The sequence below is a fragment of the Gorilla gorilla genome, chromosome 1 (genome assembly GCF_029281585.2).
Source record: "Gorilla gorilla gorilla isolate KB3781 chromosome 1, NHGRI_mGorGor1-v2.1_pri, whole genome shotgun sequence".
Taxonomy (NCBI): Eukaryota; Metazoa; Chordata; class Mammalia; order Primates; family Hominidae; genus Gorilla; species Gorilla gorilla.
In genome coordinates, this window is record NC_073224.2 from 13,364,137 (window position 1) to 13,388,117 (window position 23,981).

At 40.3% G+C, this 23,981-nt stretch overlaps 1 protein-coding gene across 5 annotated transcripts in view; it reads left to right on the forward strand.

Moving 5' to 3' along the window:
• The window catches only part of PLD5 (phospholipase D family member 5), a 444,561-nt gene that overhangs the window by 386,685 nt on the left and 33,895 nt on the right, over positions 1 to 23,981 (forward strand). For all 5 annotated transcript variants that reach the window (XM_031002678.3, XM_055380520.2, XM_055380524.2 and 2 more), the window contains 2 exons: positions 13,063 to 13,260; positions 23,657 to 23,793. In XM_031002678.3, the coding sequence (XP_030858538.2) occupies positions 13,063 to 13,260; positions 23,657 to 23,793 (335 nt within the window). The remainder of the gene's footprint in view (positions 1 to 13,062; positions 13,261 to 23,656; positions 23,794 to 23,981) is intronic.

The following is a 23,981-nucleotide window of genomic DNA, read 5'->3' on the forward strand; positions in this document are numbered from 1 at the left end:
TGAAGATGCTCTCAGCCCAGGTTTATGATCAATGGGATCCTATTGCCCTGCTGCTCATGGTACACTTGGCTGTACTTTATAGGATGGTTCTCCCCAAAGAATCTTGCAAGTTCGAACCACACTGGGCTGGCTAATGGAAAATCTTCAACACATTTCCCCCTACAAGATTGCTGGAAACATTTCCACCCCATCAGATTGCCAATCTGGTTCCAAATAGGATATCCCTAAACCATGTTATTATTGTGGCTGTTTTTTAAGACAATATTGGTTGTGCCGCAGGTAGCGACTATCTGGAGCTAGTAGCATGGGAGGAAAAAAGAATTTACCAAGACGGTTTTAGGTAAAGAAAGGCAGATTTATTAGAGAAAGCAGGAAAGTATGTTGCAAGGAAGCAGTGGGCAGGCCAGCAAGAGAAGAGCTGAGCGCAAAGAGAGAAAGGGTTACTGGGGATTTTATAGGATGGTACTTGTGCTGTGTGCTGGAGAGGGCTTCATACAGTAATGATAATGCCAAAGTTACAGTGAGCTAACTTGCATTTTCCAATCAGCTGAGTGTCTGATGATAGCTGGGTATAGGAAGATTGTGAGTTATTTGCCCAGGAGGGCTATGTGTCCTGGACCATGAAGAAAGGCAGATTTGTAGCTTATCTCCTTTTTCTTTCTGTTTTCCCCTGCTGCTGCCAGACTGACTTCTTTTTCCTCATTAGGACTCCACAGGTTATATTCATGGGGAAACAATAGTAAACTATTTGCATAAGTTTTCTCAGCCCCACACACCTATCCCTGTTCAAGCCCAGTGAAATGTTCTGTATTTTATAGCCTTCAACCAGCCATTTGCCAAGCAGCTATTGGACTGTCTCCCATCCCGGATACTTAAGATGACTTCCTTCCATTAACTGAAACATTGATTTGAGACAATCACTTTGCAAGTACATTGATCCCTTTAATGGGAAATTGTTACATAAGGTTCCCAGATTTCAAATCTTACCCTGTTTTTGAATATTGACACTTTCTAAAGCATTCCCACGTGAAGTTTGAAAGAGAGGTTGGTTGGATGTGTATTGAAAGGAGTCAGATGCACCACAGAAATACATACATGGTACCATAGCCTCAGCAGAGTAGTGCTTTGGGTGTTTTGTGGGAGTTTAGCTCTAGAAATTAACAAAAGGATTAGACAAGGATACAGTTCATCTCAGTTGTATTTCCATATTCATGCCCATACTGTGAGGTTAGAATATCAATTTCTCAAACGACGTTGGAACACCTTGAGCAGCTGCTCCATTCAAAGCCCTATGGGGAGGGTATGGTGAATACTAAAATGAAAAATACGACCAGTCTACAAGCAACAGGTGTAAGTCAAGAGTATATTACGATACAGCACAAAGGTCGATGTCACCTTTATAAAATTCTAACTGAATGTTTTGCTTATGGAAGGCAGAATGGAAGTGCCTTGGAGTGTTCACACCTGATTCAAATTCATGGGAACAGCCATAGGAGAATGAGGTTGAGCGACATGGTGAACAAACTATCAGTTAGTTACTCATGAAGCCAGAATGGAAAATGCAGGTTAGATGTGTGGTCAAAGTTGTGCCTCCTACTTCTATTTTCAGAAATGAACTTGCCAAAGTTAAAGGAGTCACAGCTGCAAATCTGCAGGTTGTGTATGTCCCCACGGAGGGTAGGGACAAAACAGTCAAAGACTAGGCTGCTCTTTCCTCCCTCGCCCTCCCACCCCGAGGAACAAGTTCAGGGAAACAGGCTGCTCTAAAGAAGGAGAGCCAATGCTCTGCATGCTAAATTCATTCCTTCGTCTCGCTAGGGAGGTCAATCTTCCTGCCACAGGAGGCGTAAGTCAGTGAGAAGTAGAAAGGAGGAGGAAGTTATGTTTTTTAATGCTTCCAAAAGGGTAGAAGTACTTAATCTTTGGGCCAAAGCCCTGGGCAAAGTAGAAACCCTGGGAGAGTGAGAGGGTGGATCTCAAAGTCATGATGGAGATAAGGAGGACCAAGTTACAGTATGAACTGAGATTCAATCATGACCCTGGATTGTATTTGGGACAGCCTTGTTAACTATTTTCATGGCAATGGCCCATCCTATTACAAGTGAAGATAACTTTACACCTCCAGTATCTTTCCATCAATAATCCTATGAGGCCTCTCTGCATTTGTTTTCCTAGCATCCAATGCTGAAAAATGGAAAACAGGTAGATGGGCAAGTTTCCTCTTGAAATTAGAAAGAGAAGGAAGGGAAATCTGTTTGAGTCAGGCAGCAGCAGAGAATGGCAAGTGCATTTGTAATTTTCATATGCAGGGTGCAGCAGGTCACCGCATGTCCGTGACCCTTTTCCTGGAGAGTGTAGGTGTGGCAGAAGGTATGGCAGAAGTGTGCACCCCAGCTCTTGTGCCTCAGCATAACTCCTGATGTCTGGTCAGTTATAATAATATTGCTGCTGTTAATAATTGCAAATGCTGTTACTCTACATAGCAGATATTGTCCTAAGCTGATTATACATATATACATATTTATGTGCAGATATAAATGTCTGTATATGTACGTATGCATATATATACATATGTCTGTATACACACACAAACAATAAATTATTTAATTATCCCAACAACCCTATGAATTTCATTACTACCCCACTTTACAGAAATGCTAAGGAATTTGTCAGTTACAAACACAAAAGATTAAGGGACTTGTCTAAAGTCAAGAAGGCTGGAGAGCTGGAATTCAATCCTGAGTCCTTGCTCTATCCACTAAGACACATAAAACTTTCTGGATGGGCAGCGATTGCACTCAGGGTTGCAGGCTAGCCCAGTGGTCGTCCAGACCAGAGGAGAAACACTGTCTTCTTTCATCATTCTGCAATGTTTCTGGAACTTCACAGACAGGGAAGCTATGAGAACCAGTGGTGCTGGGAATCTAGATGTCAGGTGTCCTTTCAAAAGGCTAGACTTGCCCTTGTTGCTCCCACTGCTGTGGCGTATGTGTGGGAAAAGCAGTGCTGCTAGGGAGGGCATTGTTGAGGAGGAGAAGTCCAGCAAGCAATGCTCTAAATCACAAAGGAATGAATCAGAAGCAACACACAGAAGTAAAAACATTTCTCTGGGGCAAGAGGAAGATCCCCCTTTTCTGAACATTTTTACAGCGTTTCTCTACTTCAAGGTTTCTCCTAGACTCTGAAGACCAAATGTGTTTTATGAATTATAATCTACAAATGGAAACCCACTAAATTCCATCCACTTGTCCATGCCTCCCATTATTTGATGACTTGGCTGTAAAGGAAAGTAGCCTGAGATTTATACTTTTAAAAATTTTCTTTTTCTAATTATTTATTTAAAAAAACAAAACAAAACTGAAGGCTACATCACCCAGTCTTCCCCAGTCAGCTTCCTATCCAAGGGCTAACCAGGCCTGACCCTGCTTAGCTTCAGAGATAAGGCATGTTCAGCATAGTATGGCTGTAGGCAAATTTTCCATTAGGAAATATTTGTTCTACCTATTATTTCATCTCTTCCTAAATGAAAACAAGCTTAATGGCTAATATGCACATTTCTGTTAATATCCTCTGCCTAAGTGGGGTGGGATGTTTATTTTACAAACCTGAAAGGGAAATACAGTCACTCAGATCTTGCCCAGTGTTTTGTCAAAAGAATAGATTCTTCGAGGGATTTGAAAAGGGAATCAAATACAACCCACTGAAACTGGAATGACCTCAACTTCCTCACTGCTCATTAAGAAGCTAAGACGACAGAAAGCAGGAAGGTCAGGAGGAACCATGATGGCATTTTGGCATAATTTTCAACTGTCTTAAAAAAATATGATGAAATTAAAGTACTGCAAGAAATAACTGATATGCATTTCCAATTTGTTTCATCTCATTTCACTCTCAGGCCCCATTCCTTTAAGATTCCTCCCATTAATATTCTCCAGTTACTCTACTCAAGGTTTTATCTGTTGATTTTCCTTTGCCTAGATAAAGCCAAGAATTGTTGTGTGAATTCCTTCTAACTAGAATTCAAAGATGCCAAATGAATAATTGTCCCTTAGAGAGTTTTTAGATCCTTATAAAAGATGAAGCATTGACTAAAGTGAAAGGGAGGAAGAAAGGAAAGGAGGGAAGGAAGGAAGGAAGAAAGAAGGAAAGGAAGAATGAAGGGACATTATTCTGTGATCTTGCAAGTCACTTCCCCTTTTGTCATCTCAGTGTTACCAGTGGAGGGTGTCCAGGTTCTTGGTGTTTTGAACAAAGAATTGGACAAAATGCACAAACAAAGCAATGAAAGAAAAACCACAGATTTATTGAAACAAAAGTATACTCCGCAAAGTGGGAGCAGGCTCAAGCAAGCAGCTCAAGAGTGCTGGTTACAGAATTTTCTGGGGTGTAAATACCCTCTAGAGGTTTCCCATTGGTTATATGTTTACACCCTACATAAATGAAATAGTGGCCCACAACCAGTCTGATTGGTTGCCTCCTGTGACCAGTCAGAGGCTAAAGTGAAGTTACAAAATTATACCCTATGCAAATGTCTGATTGGTTGGGGAGGGTGACCAATCAGAGGCTGAAGTGAAGTCACAAAGTTATACCCCTATGCAAATGAAGACTAGGCCCCTGACCAGTGTGATTGGTTGCGGGAGGGGAGCAGTCAGAGGTACTTTCCATTTCTCTTGTGTGATGCAGAGAAAAGGTGTGGGGTGTGGGTGGTGTGCGGGGGTGGGAAGAGGGGGGAGTGGGGGGGAGTGGGAAGGAGGGGTGGTTGCAAAGGGAATAGCCTCTGTTCCTTTTGTTACTTGGGTGTGGAGTGGTGGGGTTTTCCTTTTGATTCAAATCAGCCTTAGGTTCCCTTCCTCCAGACCCTATTCTGCTGCCTCATCAGTATCCTTAATTTTGAAATAAAGTTGAACTAACTGTTCTCTAAGATTCTAACATCCTCCCCTGTCTCTTCAATTAGTCATGTTCCTTCTGGCAGGCATTATGATTCCCATGTGGTAGACATGGAAAATAAGACGTCAAGAAGTTAAGTGGTATAAACCGCCCACTGTGGGAATGAAGGGGCGGGAGAGTAAGCACATTTCTGAGCAGGAGGCTGCTTTCAGCTCCCAAGATTCAATTCTTGATTTTCTATCCCCCGTAACAAAAATTTCACCTTGAGGGCAGAAACAAAATCAACTTAGAGCTCCTAGTAATTAAATTTCCTGCAGCAACTCAGAATATAAATCAGCAGCTAACTGGATGCATGTGAGCTGCTCCCAGTTGCAGGTTCTTTTGTCTTTGTCAAGAAAATTAAAGAAACACTTGTTCACATTTCTATAAAATCATGGAAACAACAAACTGGGCATCTGTAAATGATAAATTGAGCTTTCTTGAGCTAACTCATATTAATTATTCTGAATTACAGCAAAGAACGGTGCTAATGTCTCTCCTCTCTCCATTCTGATGACAACAGCATCCATCAGACACCCGCGCTGGTTTCCGCATCACTAATAAAACCCACCAAACTCTGTCTCTCTTTATGCTGCCTCTCATGACCTAGCTAAAAATGATCCCCCCCCCCCCCGCCCCACTCACTGCATTCTCTTTGATTACCACCTTTCACTAATTTTGACAAAATAAGAAATAAAAGTCTGGGCGTGGTGGCTCATGCCTGTAATCACAGCACTTTAGGAGGCTGAGGTGGGCAGATCACCTGAGGTCATGAATTCAAGACCATCCTGGCCAAGATGGTGAAACCCTATCTCTACTAAAAATAAAAAATTAGCCAGGCATAGTGGCGTGCTCCTGTACCAGCTACTTGGGAGGCTGAGGCAGGAGAATCGCTTGAACCCGGGAGGCAGAGGTTGCAGTGAGCCGAGATTGCGCCACTGCACTCCAGCCTGGGTGACAGAATGAGACTCCATCTCAAAAAAAAAAAAAAAAAAAAAAGGAAAGAAAGAAAAATACTTTTCTGGTGTAATTACGTGCTTCTCCTAATTCTTATTTTTATTTTGAAACCCAAAACACCTAGGCAGAAAGAGGAGGACAAGCACATGGCAAGTAGGACCTGGCCCCCACCCACAGGGAATGCCTAGTCTTGCCAGTGCTTCACTTGGCAAATAATCCTTCCTGAAGATGAAACATTAAACTCGTTTTTGAGTATTCTTGTATCAGCTTTCTTGAAGACCCTTAATCTCTTTGTACCTCGGTTTTCTTACTGTGAAATGGGTTATTGTGAGGTTTAAATGCATGTAGACATATGAAGCCTTGAGAACAGTACCTGGAGCACAGCGAGCACTATAATTAATTAGCATTGCTTCTCTTGTTATCAATCGACCACATAGGGACAACTAACATCTCCTTAGATTGTATGAAACCCAAACACTCCCACCAAAGTCCCCCATACTTCAAAATGTCGTAGTGCAAGAGAGAGAACGGAACCACTGACATAACTTGAGTTTTTTTGCTGTTGTTTTTTTTGAGACAGAGTCTCACTCAGTTGCCAGGCTGAAGTGCAGTGGCACAATCTCGGTTCACTGCAACCTCCGCCTCCCAGGTTCAAGCAATTCTCCTGCCTCAGCCTCCCAAGTAGCTGGGATTACAGACACAAGCCACCATGCCCAGCTAATTTTTTTGTATTTTTAGTAGAGATGAGGTTTCAGCATGTTGGTCAGGATGGTCTCCATCTCTTGATCTAGTGATCCGCCCACCTCGGCCTCCCAAAGTGCTGGTATTACAGGCGTGAGTCACCGCGCCCGGCCATAACTTGAGTTTTCAATAAAATGACTATTCTGATAACAGCGTCTTGACAGTGGACTACAGTTGTTGAGACCTTAATTAAGCCTCTCTCAGCTCCATGGGTTCATCACTAACAATATGCCCACTTTGTAAAAAAAAGAAATCGATCTCTTCCAAAGAACAATTAGCTATAAATATCCAGCTTTTTCAGGATGATTTTCTTCAAATGGTTGAACCATTCAGTCAATCATTTAACTTCTTTTTGACTGCATAAATCAACTGTGTGATTGAACTGGGAAGTCAGAGCAGCCCATCAGGATGCTCTGTGGCGTGTGGCCGGCCACAGAGGCTGGACAGGGCTGAGCAACCTATCACCAGGCAGAGTGCTGATCCTTGGCAAGTCCTCAGATAACTATTTAAAATTCAAAAAATAATAGATGTTTGTGAGGGTATGGAGAAAAGGGAATCCTTATACACTGTTGGTGGGAATGTAAGTTAATACAACCTCTATAGAAACAGTGTGGAGATTTCTCGAAGAACTAAAAATAGAATTACCATTCGATCCAGCAATCCCACTACTGTGTATCTACGCATAGCAAAAGAAGTCATTCTATCAAAAAGAAAGGTGCCTTTTTATGTTTATCATAGCACAATTCACAGTAGCAAAGATGTGGAATCAATGTATTCATCAACAGGCCTGGTGAGGTGGCTTATGCATGTAATCCCAGCACTTTGGGAGGCCAAGGCGGGTGGATCACCTGAGGTCAGGAGTTTGAGACCAGCCTGGCCAATGTGGTGAAACCCTGTCTCTACTCAAAATACAAAAATCAGCTACATGTGGTGGCGGGAGCCTGTAGTCACAGCTACTTGGGAGGCTGAGGCAGGAGAATCACTTGAACCCGGGAGGCAGAGGTTGCAGTGAGCCAAGATCACTCCATTGCACTCCAGCCTGGGCAACAAAGTGAGACTCCATCTCAAAAAAAAAAAAAGATGTTCATCAACAGATGATTGGATAAAGAAAATGTGGTATATATACACAATGGAATACTATTTAGCCACAAAAAAGAATGAAATCATGTCTTTTGTAGCAACATGGATGGAACTGGAGGCCACTATCTTAAGTGAAACAACTCAGAAATGCAAAATCAAGCACCACATGTTATCACTTATAAGTGGAAGCTAAATAGTGTGTACACATGGACATAGAGAGTAGAATAATTGACATTGGAGATTCAGAAGGGTGAGAGCATAGGAGCGGGATGAAGGATGAGAAATTAATGAGTACAATGTGTACTATCCAGGTGATGATGGTTACAGTAAAAGTCCCCACTTCACCACTGAGCAAAATATCCACGTGACAAAACAGCCTTGTACTTCTTAAGTTTATTTTTAAAAATTAAGAATTTGTCAGCAAATCAATCAGACCTTCAGCTTCTTTTCCCTTTGATAATCTAGACGTAGAAATTCATCAGAAGCCCAGATCCCTATATTATTTTTCCCATTGCCAGCATTTTAAAATTTGTCATAAATCTGTCCTGAATTTATTGCTGTGGGTGAAAAAGCTGCAAAACAAAAGCCAGTTTTGTTCCATTTTGTTTGGTTGTTTTTTTTTCCATCATCAACAGCAGCCTGAACTAATACGTAAAACTAGAAATGGACTTGAGTCATTCTAGGGTAGAGAGGAAGATATTCAGAGGAAATGTAATTCTCTTTACATCTCTAGAGGGCAGTGCTTGGCTTCCTGCCTTGTCTCCAGGTCCTAAAGCTGTAATGTAGCCACAGAACGGAATGATGTCAGGGGTTGCAAATAAAACCTCACAGCAATCAGCAGCTTAGTTTATGTGACAGGGGAAATGGAACACTAAATCTTTGTTTAGAATAATTAAAAATCGGAGAAAATCTAGACAGTACCCAGGGAGACGGTGCCCAGTTGCATCTTGATGGTGATAAATGGTTCATAAGGAGAGTCTTGGGGTAGATAACTGCTGAAAATGTGCATATTCTTCCCTCCATCTGATCCTGCCTAAAGGGACAAACATCACTCAGAATGATGGTGCCATTACAGAAGCGTTTTTATGTTCCTCTTCCCAATTTTCCATTAGCTAATGCGGTTTGAGCCAGGCACTGAGCTAATATTTGCCTGTGCCTTTTCATTTATTCTTCACAGCAATCTTATGAAATATACCAATCTTCGGATGGAGGAAGTGAAGAGCTGAAGTGTCTTGCCCGTGGTGGAGCTAGTCTGTCTCCAGAGCCTGCTCCATAGGTGACTTGCTACGTCCTAACTAGGCCATATTGGTCTCTCTCTAGCTTCTGTGCTCCCTGGGCAGGGAGGAGCTATCAGAGTTGGCATCCTGGTACCCTTCTGGGTGTCAATTTTCAAAATAATAGTTATCCAGAATAATCACATCCTATCATATTGAAGAGCAGTTGTCTGTCTTCAGATTGGTGGAGCTTGCAATAGTTGTTTTTGTTTGCTTGATTTTCGTCTTCAACAGCAGCCTGAACATGCTGTGACTACTTCATTTAATATCATTCTACACATCAGGAGAGAGTCAGCAGGGAGTGTGGCAGGGGCAGCTGCTTTGATCCACAGCCACTGCCTTTGCCTTTCATCTGCCCCAGCCTCAGTAGAGAGGGCAAACATCCACATGAAGATGAGCAGACAAATACTTCTGAGAAACAAGGTGGACAGGGAAATAGCATGATTTTTTTTTCTTTCTTTCCTTGAGACAGGATCTTGCTCTGTTGCCCAGGCTAGAGTGCAGTAGGGCAATCACTGTTCACTGCAGCCTTGAACTCCTGGGCTCAAGGGATCCTCCCACCTCAGCCTACCAAGTGGCTGGGATTACAGATTTGTGCCTCCACACCAAGCTCATTTTTTATTTTTTTGTAAAGACATGGTCTCGCAATATTGCCCTGACTGTTTTTGAACAAACAATCCTCCCCTGCCTGACTTTAAATAGCATATTCTCATCCAAGCTTTGAGCAGTTTTCCAAGCATTAGTGTTTGCCATGTGTGAGCAAATGACCTGAAAACACCACGGGTCTGACGTGGAGAAACCAAAGGAAATCAGAGAGACCTGAACATAGTAAAAGTGAACTACGGCCACTGAATTTGCCTTTTGGACTCTAAAGTCAAATGATTCCCTTGATATCTGCTTTCATGGGGGCCTATCTCTGGCTCTACTAGGCTTGAATAGCATTGATTTCGTTATATTTATTTATATTCCATAAGTCTTTGAGCAACTGGTGGTATTTGATTACACAAGTTCTTTAGTGGTGATTTGTGAGATTTTGGTGCACTCATCACCCAAGCAGTGTACATTGAACCCAATTTGTAGCCTTTTATCCCTCACTCCCTTCCCTTCCCCCATTTCTCCCTAGTCCCCAAAGTCTGTTATATCATTCTTATGCCTTTGCATCCTCATAGTTTGGCTCCCACATATGAGTGAGAACATACGATGTTTGGTTTTCCATTCCTGAGTTACTCCACTTAGAATAATAGGCCCCCAATCCCATCCAGGTTGCTGTGAATGCCATTAATTCATTCCTTTTTATGGCTGAGTAGTATTCCAACATATGCGTATATATCACAGTTTCTTTATCCACTCGTTGATTGATGGGCATTTGGGTTGGCTCCACATTTTTGCAGTTGCAAACTGTGCTGCTATAAACATGGAAGTGCAAGTATTTTTTTGTATAATGATTTCTTTTCCTCTGGGTAGATACCAGTAGTGGGATTGCTGGATCCAATGGTAGTTCTACTTTTAATTCTTTAAGGAATCTCCACACTGTTTTCAATAGTGGTTGTACTAGTTTACATTCCCTCCAGTGGTGTAGAAGTGTTCCCTGTTCGTCACATCCACACCAACATCTATTATTTTTTTATTTTTTGATTATAGCCGTTCTTGCAGGAGTAAGGTGGTATCACATTGTGGCTTTGGTTTGCATTTCCCTGATCATTAGTGATGTTGAGCATTCTTTCATATGTTTGTTGGCCATTTGTATATCTTCTTTTGAGAATTGTCTATCCATGTCCTTAGCCTACTTTTTTATGGGGTTGTTTTTTTCTTGCTAATTTGAGTTCATTGTAGATTCTTGATATTAGTCCACTGTCAGATGTATAGATTGTGAAGATTTTCCCCCACTCTGTGAGTTGTCTGTTTATTCTGCTGACTGTTCCTTTTGCCATGCAAAAGCTCTTTAGTTTAATTAAGTCCCTGCTATTTATTTTTGTTTTTATTGCATTTGCTTTTGGGTACTTGTTCATGAAATCCTTGCCTAAGCCAATGTCTAGAAGGGTTTTTCCAATGTTATGTTCTAGAATCTTTATGGTTTCAGGTCTTAGAGTTAAGCCCTTGACCCACCTTGAGTTGATTTTTGTACAAGGTGAGAGATAAGGATCCAGTTTCATTCTCCTACAGTGTCTTGCCAATTATCCCAGCACCATTTGTTGAATAGCATGTCCTTTCCCCACTTTATGTTTTTGTTTGCATTGTCATAGATCAGTTGGCTGTAAGTATTTGGGCTTATTTCTGGGTTCTCTATTCTGTTCCATTGGTCTATGCGCCTATTTTTATACCAGTAACATGCTGTTGTGGTGACTGTGGCCTTATAGTATAGTTTGAAATCAGGTAATGTGATGCCTCCAGATTTGTTCTTTTTGCTTAGTTTTGCTTTGGCCTACGCAGGCTTTTTGGTCCCATATGAATTTTAGAATTGTTTTTCCTAGTTCTGTGAAGAATGATGGTGGTATTTTGATGGGAATTGCATTGAATTTGTAGATTACTTTTGGCAGTATGGTCATTTTCACAATATTGATTCTACCCATCCATGAGCATGGGATGTGTTCCCATTTGTTTGTGTCATCTATTCTTTCAGCAGTGTGTTGTAGAGATCTTCCACCTCCTTGGTTAGCCTCAGTCCTTTCGCACATGCCTGATATGCCCTACCTGCTCTATCTCCTTTCACTTAACCGCTAATAGTCCTTAATGTGTCTGTACATCTCACTCTAGGAATCTATATTAAAGGCGCACAAAGATATATCAGGATGCTCATTGTTTTATTTTTGCATTAGGGAAAGTATAGGAATGAAGTCTATCAGTGGGTTAAACAACTTGTGTCCGTCTATCCTGTGGTTACCATGGAGCTGGAAAAGGATGACAGATCTGTACAGAGGAACATGGAAAGATCTCCAGGACATGTTGTACTGGGGAGTCCTGGGAGCAAAGAGAGACAGGTTCATACATGGTAGATGACCTCTCCTATCATCCTGAGTAAAGAGTCTTGGGGAAGGGCTTAAGGAAGGGATAAAAAGGGAGTTTACTATCAATGGGCCCCGGGTCTTTAGAGAGCCAAGGTTTCCCTAATAACCCCTCACTGGGTGTTCAAGTCATAGAAAGCATGTATTTTTGTGTGCTGTTCTTTAATGACCAAAATTTCACATTGTATAGTTTCATTGACTAAATTAAAAATCATCTGTAATTTTTGCAAAGGGATACTGGACTCAACTGAAGCCAGTATAGCTATGTTCCTGAGTGTATTTGATTAGGGGTCAGAAAACCTGCACTCAATTCTTAATTTACCATTGACTAAATCTCTAACTTGGGGCTAGTATTTTTACTTATTTGTGTGAGCTTTACTTTCCTCATCCACGCCTTGAGAGAGGTGGACAAAATGATCTCTGTGGTCTTTTAAGATTCTATTGGTCTATTACTCTTAAGGCTTGTGTAACGTTAATAAGATAATAATTACTAACATACTGCTAGTGATTACCATGTGATAGACACTTCTTATATGTATTAACTATTTTAATTCTCATAGCAACATATGAAATAAATACTATTATCTCTATTTTACAGAAGAAGAAGCTGAGGCCCAGAAATTAAGTATGTTGTTCAAAGTCACACAGCTAGAAAGTTGTGGAGCTATTAACAGAACCTAAATCCAGGCAGTCTGACTCCAGAATCCATGATTCCAGCCATTCGGTTATGTTGCAATTAAAATTGACCTTTTTCTTGCCACCTGATTTAATGATTCATACGAAAAAAGTGTTAAGGAAACAAATCTGAAGAGCTGATATGAAAAGTATAGATGAATATAAGAAATTATAGATGAATATAAGAAAATTAGAGACCTAATACAAAAAACCAGCAAAATTTTACTTAAATATTTAGCATTTTTATAACATATCACCTCTATGTACCATAATGTAACTATATCTACTTACTTCAAATGCAAGAAAAAAGATGTCACAACTACCTCATTCTTATGCATTCCTTTTTTCTCTGAAAATAACACCAAAAGACACACATGGCATTGATGCTTTCAATTTTAATTTCACAGATGAAAGAACTTGGTGTCATCTTCTACAACTGCAGCTGCCTGGTCCTAGATTTACAAAGGATATTTGCTCTATATAGTTCATTAAAATTCAAAAGCAGAGTGCCTCAAACCTGGTCCAAAAGACTCTATGGAGTCTATGACAATGAAAAGAAATTGCAACTTCAGTTGAATGAAACCAAATCTCAAGCATTTGTATCGGTGAGTTGTTTTCCCTTTCTCCTCCCCTTCTCCTTCTTCCTCCAAAGGCTCTTTATTAAGTTGGAATGTTTAACTGTGATCTCGTATTGGGCAAAAATGAATTACAGTGGTTCTATCCCATGACGTGAAGAGTTAAAATGCGTCCACCCTTACACGCAATCATACCCTCAAACATAATAAATCTTGATCATCATTCCTTGTGTCAGATACCTTGAGTTATCTGATTTGATTCCCTCAATCACCCTGTAAGCTAGGTATGGGGTTGTGACCATTTTGCAAATGAAGGTATCGACCTTACCTACTAGCAAAAAGCCCATCCGATGGGACATGCTAAGAGCGGAGCCAGCACCCAGCTCTTCTGACACCAGAGCCTGTTAGCCTATTTTCAATGCCCTACATTGATTTTTCAGACTTGTTTTTATCAGAACCCTTTGATGAGGCAAATCTGAGGGAATCTCAGTGTATAGATCAGACAAAAGCAGAGCTGCTGTACCTGGTTGGGGCAAGCAGGCAAGAGGCCCACACAACAGGACAGTGCTCCTTGCACAGCTTCGGGCCTCTGACTCTGCTAAGAACCATTAGCCACACCCTCCACCCACCCTCACCTTCCCAGTCCACCACCCAGCTAGGCACATGCCACAGCTATCCAGAGATGTTACTGGAAAGGGGCAATGTAAATATCTGGGCCTACAGTCCTAGTCCTCAAACTGTAGTACAGTAGATCCTTCAATAACATCATTTTGTTCAATGCCCATTCATTATCATGTTGATAAGAAAAAAAACAATTGATTTTCGGCTGGGGCCACTGTGTGTGTGGAGTTTGCACGTTCTCCACCTGTCTGTGTTGGCTTTTGCCGGGTACTCCTGTTTCCTCCCACATCTCAGAGCTGTGCAAGTGGAATGAACTGGCAGATCTGTGTGGTCCCAGTGTGAGCGAGTGTGAATGTGTGTGTGAGTGTGCCCTGCGATGGGATGTCATCCTGTCCACAGGGGTCCCGGCTCCGAGGGGCTCTGGCCACCCGTGACCCTGAACTGGAGTAAGAGGGTAAATAATTATTTTACTTGTTTTTATTAGTCTTTCTTAAATGTATGTATAGCTCACATTTGTTTCAATGTTTAATATTCAAAGTGTTTTGGTCTTTAGAAGTTTGATGCTGTTTTGGGGACCAGAAATAAGCCATAGCAACTTAACTCTCGTTTATATCAATTAGCCTACGGTACAATTGTTTTCATCATACATCAGTTTGCTTAAAGTCATAGTATTCAAGAACCTGTCAGCATCATTAAGTGAGGACTTACTGTACTTAAGAATTGGCTACAAAGTATGGTTAAAGTGCAGATTTACAGTGTCCCCTGTCCCCACCCAGGATCTTATCCACTGGATCTGAGATGAGATCTTAGAATTTTTATTTGAAGCAAGCTTCTGAAATTATCCTGATGTTCAGATCAACTTCTCTAAGTAATGCTCCCAATTTAATATTGCTATTTCAACCTTGGTTGATATTGGTGCTTTTATGCCAACAACTTTTTTGTCACTAAACAGCATTTTATTGAAGATAAAGTGAATTGTATCCTTTTTGCCTGTTCAAAGGAAAACACCAGCAGAAAATTTAGAAGTGTAACAATAGAAAGAAAACACAAAGTTCAAGTTGTCTTAAATAACAAATTTGCATAAATGTGAAGAGCAGAAAATAGACTATTAAGGATGTTCATCAGCTGGAGGTAAAATAACATTGTATGGAGGAGGTCAAGAATGGAGTAGCAAGTAGCATATTATAGGGCATTTTACTAATAAATATAAATATATATTATATAGACATTTTCAATTCATCTCAAGATGACCCTATAAGACCAGGAGGCCAAGGAGTATTCCTAATTTGTGGATGAGCAGCAATAGAAAATTTGCCAAGAAACCTTTAATCCAGAGGGTCACAGGGTGACACTACATGCCAAGCATGGATCGCTTGGTCAGGTCCAGTAGAAAAACAAATTGGAAATAGCAAAAAAATAGATGAATTAATGAACAAATTTTGAATAATCACTGGATTTTGAATTTACAGTTTCAACCTTGGAGATAAGTGAATATGGTTGTTGCATACATTTACATACTAACCCTTAAACAGGGAAAGAGTCAGTTTTTTGTTGATTCTAAAGTTAATGTATTTCCCAGAGAGAGTGGTCTCAGGCCTTTAGTAAAATCTACTACAATTCGATACCTTTGTTATTTTCTAGGGCAAATTCATAAGTGGCTTTTTCTTAAAGAGTTCACCACAAAAACAGTTGAGACATTTCTTTGGGTAGTTTTTTAAACTGTGTAATACCTTTTCTTTTTTTTTAAATTATACTTTAAGTTCTAGGATACATGTGCACAACATGCAGGTTTGTTACATATGTATACACGTGCCATGTTGGTGTGCTGCACCCACTAACTCATCATTTACATTAGGTGTATCTCCTAATGCTATCCCTCTCCTCTCCCCCCACCCCATGACAGGCCCCGGTGTGTGATGTTCCCCTCCCTGTGTCCATGTGTTCTCATTGTTCAGTTCCCACCTATGAGTAAGAACATGCGGTGTTTGGTTTTCTGTCCTTGCGATAGTTTGCTGAGAATGATGGTTTCCTGCTTCATCCATGTCCCTACAAAGGATGTGAACTCATCCTTTTTTATGGCTGCATAGTATTCCATGGCATATATCTGCCACATTTTCTTAATCCAGTCTATCATTGATGGACATTTGGGTTGGTTCCAAGTCTTTGCTATTGTGAATAGTGCCGCAATAAATATACGTGTGCATGTGTCTTTATAGCAGCATGATTTATAATCCTTTGGGTATATACCCAGCAATGGGATGGCTGGGTCAAATGGTATTTCTATTTTACTTTCTTTTTTTATTTACTTATTTTAACTTCCTGTTTTATTTTCTATTTTTTAATAATATCAAGCCTACCTTTGAATTTCAATTCAACAGATATTGATTGAACACCATTTCTGGAGAGGTATAAAATCCTACAGGTACAAAAACAGTCAGAAAACCCTGCAATTGGAATTGATATCATTCAGACAGAGTTCCTTGAACTCCCTTCTATTATAACTTTTATAACGATTTATTTATAATCATCTTTCCCACCATTTTATTAGACTCTGCAGATCATCTACTATTAATATATCCTCTTCATCATCAGTATTCCCAATACTTCACTTAGTGCTAGCTAAAAGCAGCAATGAATGTTGGATAGGTTTTATTAGTAGTAATATTAATAGAAAGCTCCAGAATGCATAGTTTTCTCAGTAATATATGCCAAATGCCAAGACGAATTTAATTCAATATATTTGTTGTATCTTAAAATAGTATATTTTTATAAGCTGATTGTCTCAAGACTAAGTTGAACACATACATAAAGAGTATTTGAAGACCTTAGTAACCATTCTCAAAGTTAGATTTTAGATAATTGATAACTTAGCATAGTTAGATATAAATTTTAGCTTATGATACGAATATAGATTATTTCCAGTTTTTTCACGGAACACAAATAGGCACTTAGATTTAACTCTGTGATTTCTAGTAACTTGGGCCAGATAATTCTAATTTTCTTGCACTTCCCATTGAAATTGGAGGATGGGAACAATAGTTGGCTGTTTCTGTCTTGTAGGTTTCTTTTTGGAGCCTTTAAGCTTAAGCAATTGCTTTCCAAGATAAAAGACTAGTTCAAGGTCTGTTTTTATTGATCTAGATGTCAGACAGATTTCATTTCTTGTTTATTGTTCAGTTAATTCACCTGTCAGTCATGTATATTGAGATGTATTTAGTGAGTGAGGGCTGACATTAAATAGAACTTGATGCTGCAATGGAAAAATACTGCATCACATTCATCTTTAGAACCTTCTGCGTATATTGTTAATTAGTTTAACAGCATTACAGAGATGTAATTTACACACCATAAAATTTACCCTTTTAAAGTATACAGTTCAGGCTGGGCATGGTGGCTCACGCCTGTAATCCCTGCACTTTGAGAGGCCAAAGCTGGCTGATCACTTGAGGTCAGCAGCTCAAGACCAACCTTGCCAACATGCTGAAACCCCGTCTCTACTAAAAATACAAAAAATAAAAATAAAAAATAAAGTATACAATTTAGTGGGGTTGAGTATAGTCGCAGTTTTGCAACCATTTCTACAATCTAATTTTAGAACTTTTTTTCACCACAAAGAAAAAACCCGATACTGATTAGCAGTCACTATTTTCCCTTCTCTCAGTCCCTGGCAACCACCAGTCTATTTTTTCTTTATGAATCTGCCTTTTTCTGGATGTTTTATATAAATGGAATCATATACTGTGTAGTTTTTTGTGATTGCTTCTTTCACCTAACATAATGCCTTCAAGGTTTATCCATATTGTAGCATGGACCAATACTGCCTTTATTCTTTTTATGGCTAAATAATTCCATTGTATGGATATTCCACACTTTGTTTACCCATCTGTCAACAGATGAGCATTTGTACTACTACTATTTCTTGGCTATTGTAAATAGCGCTGCTATAAATATTCATGTACAGGTTTTTATGTGAATAGCTGTTTTTAATTCGAGTTTATACATAGGAGTGGATTTGCTGGATAATGTGGTAACTCTATGTTGAACATTTTGAGAAACTACCAAACTGTTTTCCAAATTGGCAGCACCATTTTACAATCCCACCAGCAATATATGAGAGTTTTTATTTCTCCACATCCTCTGCAACACTTGTTATTTTCTGTCTTATTTTAGCTCTACTAGAGGGTATAAAATGTAATCTTATTTTTGTTTTGATTTAAATCTTTTAACGTGCTTATCGGCCATTTGTATCTCTTCTTTAAAGAAGAGACACAAAATATCTATCAAATATGAAATCTTTTGCCCATTTAAATTAAGTTATTTAAAAAATTTGTGTTATAAGAGTTCTTTATACAGTCTGTATACAAGTCCCTTAAACAGAAATATGATTTTTTATAGAGACAAGGTCTTACTATATTGTTGGGGCTGGCCTAAAATTCCTGGGTTCAGGTGTCTGGTTTAAATATATGATTTGCCAATATTTTATTTCTTTCATTCCATGGGTTGTCTTTTCATATTTAATTATATTTGAACATATATATTCTACAAATAGAGTATATACTTTTTTAAAACCATGAAACTGTTCATGAAATAACTTAAAACCTGCTAAGGTCCATACAAGGTAATTATTTAATGAGTATGCAAAATAAATTACATTCATATGGTGCCTATTGATCTAAGAGACAAACCCAGATTAACCTAGAAGTCAGGTCCCTCAAGAGCTCTTGACTGGTAAAAGATTGCCACAGAGCTGGAATATTGAAGAGGATCTGTATTTTCCCTCTTCTTCTACTTTACTATGGAACAAAGAAGTACACAGCACAAGGCTCAGAAAATTAATTCAGGAGTGATGAGAGGGAAACTTAGCCCTCTCTTTAATTAAACAGTTGGAACTAGTTAACTTCCTCTGCCAGCTCATTCTTTTGTGTTATTGTTTATTCATTTCTATTCTGGGCAGACATTTTACAGCCACTAGTCTATCCAGGCACTATTTTTAAAGGTAGAAGACTCTAGAACACATAGCAAAGTACCACCCAGCCCCCAGGTGCAAGGGGACTGATACAAATAATTATGCATTTCCTTCATAAACACATGGAGCTGGAGCACCTGCCATTGTGTCAGGCAGTGGGAACACAGGAAGCAATAAGGCAGGTAAGTGCTTATAAACATCTGTTGACACAGGTTTGGAAATACCCAGATTGAAGCAACAGACTCCAACAGACAAACCTCCAACATTTATGCATTTATGAAGCACTTTCACATTCATTCCATAAGTATGTATTGAGCATATAATATGTGCATGGCACAAGATGCCAGAGATACACAACCAGGCAGCTCACAAGCAAGTGGCTAAACACATAGACCGATGAATGCAATGCCACGTAACATGCGCTAGAATGAAGTTCCACAAAGGAGGGATCTTGTCTTGGTCACTGATGTATGTCCCCTTCCTGGACCAGAGCCTAGGAATATTTGCTGATTGAATGAAAGCACTCACAGAAGAGGGGCATGGAACCCAGCCAGCAAACAGGCCATTCATTTATTTGAGCTTCAAGGCAAACCAGTGTGAAAGGTGTGTTATTTTCATTAACCCCATTAGGAAACAGAGGCTCAAAAAGTGTAAGGGACACACCAAGATGCCCCAGGTTATAAGTGCTGGAGTCTGGCCTGTATCACCAAAGCCCATGCTCTTTCCTCTAAATTATGGCCACAGTGTCTATACTTGTAAGATAATAGCAAATGTAAAGAGACCACAGATAACTCTGCCTACATTTGTTCATCCCCAAAACCAAAATCTGGTTTTGGAAAAAGCAGTGAAATTCAGGGAGTTCCTAACTGAAACAGAAATGTGAGCGTTTGGACACATTTCAGAGTCAGGCTTCTGAGAGCCCATCTGGAGCAAAGATCTTCAGCTTCTCCACATTAACCAAAGAACCTTTAAAGCAGAGCCAACACGCTAAGGGAATTAAATAATTTGAATATTTTTAACGGCATAGGAAAATGAGTAACATACAATCCCTAAAATCCACTGAACTGTACACTTAACAATGGTTATGATGGTAAAAAAAGAAAAAGCAAAAGAAATAAGTAGTATGGGAGTACAGGGTTGGGAAAAGCAATCTTTGATTGGAGATTTAAAAACAACTTCATTGCCAGGCGTGGTGGCTCACACCTGTAATCCCAGCACTTTGGGAGGCCGAGGCAGGTGGATCATGAGGTCAGGTGTTCAAGACCAGCCTGGCCAAGATGGTGAAACCCCGTCTCTACTAAAATACAAAAATTAGCCAAGTGTAGTGGCGGGCGCCTATAATCCCAGCTACTCAGGAGGCTGAGGCAGGAGAATCACTTGAACCTGGGAGGTGGAGGTTGCAGTGAGCTGAGATTGCACTACTGCAGTCCAGCCTGGGCAACAGAGCAAGACTCCATCTAAAAAAAAAAAAATTCATGGAAGAGATCACATTTGAGCTGGAATTCAGAGAACAGAATTAGTAGGACTTTGACAGACAAAAATAAAGACACATCAGCCAGAGAAGCCGGCATGAGCAGAGATGCCCAGAGTCAGACATGATGAGGGCACAGCCGTGGACTGGTAATTACTTGCATTTGGGGTCACAGACAGGATGGGAGTTGGCAAATGAAGGAGGCAGAGACACAGGACCATGGATACACCCCTCCCAATGAGTTCAAGCTGGATTCTGAGAAACCAGGAGTCAGTTCATCCTGGGAGTGATGTATATTTGTTTTTAAACATCTCAGAGATAAGGCAATGAGTTAGAAAGATGTTAGAACATCCCTGAAAGCAGCACTAGTGCCCAAGTGAGGGAAACTTACTGAGTGATCAAGAGTAAGAGGAGGGACAGACCCAGGAAACCCTGCAGAGGCACAGGCTTTCTATCTTGGTGACAGATGGAGTATCTGTATATCTGTGTGCTGATGACAGAGGAGTGTAGGACTACCTTTAAAAAACAGACTTGAAGTTCATCCTCATTCCAAAAGAAAAAAATAAATCATCAAAAACTCATCCTGTAAAGAAAATATGGTACATATGCACCATGGAATACTATGCAACCATAAACAAGAATAAAATCATGTCTTTTGCAGCAACGTGGCTGCAGCTAGGAGCCATTATTCTAAGCAAATCAATGCAGGAACAGAAAACCAAATACCATGTTCTCACTTATAAGTGGGAGGTAAACATTGGTTACTCATGGACACAGAGATGGCAACACTAAACACTGAGGACCACTAGCGCATGTGGGGAAAGAAGGGGACACGGGTGGATAAACTATTGAATACTATTCTCACTACCTGGGTGACAGGACCAGTTGTGCCTCAAACCTCAGCATCACACAATATATATCCATGTAACAAACCTGCACCTGTACCCCCTGAATCTAAAATAAAAGTTGAAATTATTTTTTAAAAAACCGACTCATCTTGCTCATGATCACCTGCCAAGAGGACTTTCTGTGTGAGGAAACCTGGAAGGTGTGTGATCCTCAGCATGCTCCTTCCTTACCTCTATGCCCCTTCTAAGGTGGGCGTCCAGTCCAACAGCTCCATCTCACAAACCTCTAAGCTGGGGTGGGGACTCCTACTGTGCAGTGTAGGGAGTTGTTCCAGACATAATTGGTGAGGAGGAACTCTGACCGCCCAATACTACCATTCATTCCAGGCAGTTCCAAAAATCTGTTTATTCAGCCTTTTGGTCCTAAACATCCTGGCATTATTTATGCCCCATTATAATGCCCCTGGCATTATTTATGTGATACTTGTCACAGCGTATCGCTTGTCAAAGTAAAACAGCAACTGTGGGAAACACTATTTTCAGTCCTGTCCAGTGGAAAAATAATGAGAAAACCAAACACATCTTTCCCTTTCTACAGCAACTCCATCTACAAACACCATATTTTTAAAGATGAAAACCACCTCAAGCAACAGGAGAAAAATGCCTCAAGCAGAATTTGCCTCTTTTCTTCATTTTGCTTAAATCTTTCAGAACATCCTTCTTCTCTGGCTCTCCTGCTGAATTTGGGCATCTTAATAGCTCCCTCAGATTTTCCTTCACTGTTATCGATGACCTTTTCTCAACAATCAACGCTTCTCCTAACTCAATGAAAGATTTCGGAGAAAAGAAAAAAACTCCAAGATTTTTCGATATTTTTTTTTTTTTGTTAGATTTTGAGTTTGAAACATTTTTATGCCCACATCATCACATTTCAGATGAAATGAAAATGCTGGGGTAAATGGCTTGCTATGTGCAGTGTGTGTGCGTGTGTAGTAACACCTGAGAAAATTATTAGCTATGTATGACAGAATTGTGTAAGGTTGGAGGTGGAGTGCTCCTCCGAAAAGAAGTGTGTACACTGAAAGCAAGAATTCTCTCCTAAGTAAAAAGTAAAACGGAAGATACTAGAGGCTGGGGAAAGAGGGGGTGGGGAAAGATTTGTTAGTGGATATAAAAATAACAGCAAGATAGGAAGAATAAGTTCCACTGTTCTATAGCAGTGGTCCTCAACCTTTTTGGCACCATGGACTGGTTTCATGGAAGACAGTTTTTCCATGGACCAGGGTCAGCAGGGATGCTTTCGGGATGATTGAAGGGCATTACATTTATTGTGCACTTTCTTTTTTCTTTTTTTTTCTTTTTTCTTTTCAGACAGCAACTTGCTCTGTCACCCAGGCTGGAGTGCAGTGATGCAATCTCGGCTCACTGCAACCTCTGCCTCCCGGGTTCAAGCGATTCTCCTGCCTCAGCCTCCCAAGTAGCTGGGACTACAGGTGCACACCACCACGCCCGGCTAATTTTTTATATTTTTAGTAGAGACGGGGTTTCACCATGTTGGCCAGGCTGGTCTTGAACTCCTGACCTCAGGTGATCCGGCCACCTCAGCCTCCCAAAGCGCTGGGATTACAGGCTTGGGCTACCATCCATGGCTGTGCACTTTATTTCTATTATTATTACATTGTAATATATAATGAAATAACTATACAACTCACTATATTGTTGAATTAGTGACAGCCCTGAGCTTCTTTTCGTGCAACTAGATGGTCTCATCTGGGGCTGATGGGAGACAGTGACAGATCATCGGGCATTACAATCTCATAAGGCGATCGCACAACCTAGATCCCTTACATGCGCAGTTCACAGTAGGGCTCACGCCCCTATGAGAATCTAATGCCCCGACTCGTCTGACAGGAGGCGGAGCTCAGGCGGTGACGCGAGCAAGGGGGAGCGGCTGTAAATACAGATGAAGCTTTGCTTGCCTGTCATTCACCTGCTCTGCAGCCCAGTACTGGTCCCTGGCCTGGGGAATAGGGACCCTTGTTCTATAGGACCGTAGTTAACTATGACTATACTTAATAATAATATATTAGATAGTTTCAAATAGTTAGAAGGAAGATATTGAATGTTTCCAATACAAAGAAATGATAAAGTTGGAGATGATAGATATGCTAATTACCATAATCTCATCACTATACATTATATGAATCACATCACTATGTGCCCCATAAATATATACAATTATGTATCAATTAAATTTTTTAATACATAAAAATTGAAAATCAAAATGTGTCAGATAATAAAAGAATTCTTTCCAAAACAGACTTGAGACCTATCCTACCACACTTTGATCTTTATTCAACTTTGATAAGATTGAAAATATCTTTGTCTAATTTGATGAAGCAGAAATTAGGTTTGCAAAAATATAGTTACAAGCCAAGGTCCGTGGAAACAAAGGAAATAAATAAATCCCCAGCTGCCAAAAATTAGTACGCTAAAAGTTTGGCTTTTGTGTCTTCACAGAATTCCCCAAAACTCTTTTGCCCCAAAAACAGAAGTTTTGACATAGATGCCATCTACAGTGTGATAGATGATGCCAAGCAGTATGTGTACATCGCTGTCATGGACTACCTGCCTATCTCCAGCACAAGCACCAAAAGGTCAGTGAATGCCCAGCCTCTGGTTAGAACCCAGTCCCTAAGACCAGGCACCAAACTGGGCACCACAGGAGAAGCCAGCCTGGAAATGGAGACGCCATCAGGTTGCCTTAGGAAGAGCACACCATTCAATGCTGTTTAACGTGCTTTGGCAATTTACTCATTACGGAGCTTTTCCCAAAGTGGGTCCA